This window comes from Fulmarus glacialis, unplaced genomic scaffold, assembly GCF_000690835.1.
Source record: "Fulmarus glacialis isolate BGI_N327 unplaced genomic scaffold, ASM69083v1 scaffold34554, whole genome shotgun sequence".
Classification (NCBI taxonomy): domain Eukaryota; kingdom Metazoa; phylum Chordata; class Aves; order Procellariiformes; family Procellariidae; genus Fulmarus; species Fulmarus glacialis.
Genome location: NW_009210473.1, coordinates 1 through 607, shown reverse-complemented (window position 1 = coordinate 607; position 607 = coordinate 1). Strand labels below are relative to the sequence as shown.

The window sequence follows — 607 nt, the reverse complement described above, 5'->3', positions numbered from 1 at the left end:
AGTAAATGTCTCTGGACGGCGATCTGGTGGGCGTGCCGGCAGACGATCTTACAGATCTGCACGTAGAGCTGGAGCATCACCGCAAAGACCATGAAGAAGGAGACGGAGAGGATGATGAGGTGGTTCTTCGTCAGGGGTTTGACGATGCTGCAGGCTGAGGGGTCCTTCAGGCAGTTCCAGCCCATGATGGGCAGGAGCCCGTAGCAGATGGAGGCTCCCCAAGTGAGGATCAACATGATGTAAGTTCTGGTGACCGTCCTCTCCGAGTAGTAGGTCAGGGCGTTGTAGAGAGACAGGTAGCGGTCGATGGTGATGGTCAGCAAGCTGCTGACGCTGGCTGTGAAGGATTGCTGTGAAGGGGGTGCCCAGGAGCCCCACCGTGAGCAGGCTGACCGCCTCCGATGGGATGAAGTAGACAAAGGCAAAATGCAGGATCAACCCCAAACCGGCCAGGAGGTCGGCTGTGGCCAAGCTGCCGATGAGGAGAAACATAGGAGCCCGGAAAGCCGGGGTATAGAAGATGACCACCACCACGATGGCGTTCTCGCAGGAGATAATGGTCCCGGAGATGCAGAGGACGACGTCCCACGGGTTCAAGGCGAGGGTT

The 607-nt window shown here is 58.0% G+C and overlaps 1 protein-coding gene across 1 annotated transcript in view; it reads right to left on the bottom strand.

The window, feature by feature from the left end:
• Nucleotides 1–603, bottom strand: part of LOC104076349 (G-protein coupled receptor 12-like) — a gene marked incomplete at its 5' end in the record, with an annotated part of 891 nt that extends 288 nt beyond the window's left edge. Inside the window, 2 exon segments of the mRNA XM_009577179.1 lie at nucleotides 5–359; nucleotides 361–603. Of these exon segments, the coding sequence (XP_009575474.1) occupies nucleotides 5–359; nucleotides 361–603 (598 nt within the window).
• Between the last annotated feature and the right edge of the window lie 4 nt (nucleotides 604–607).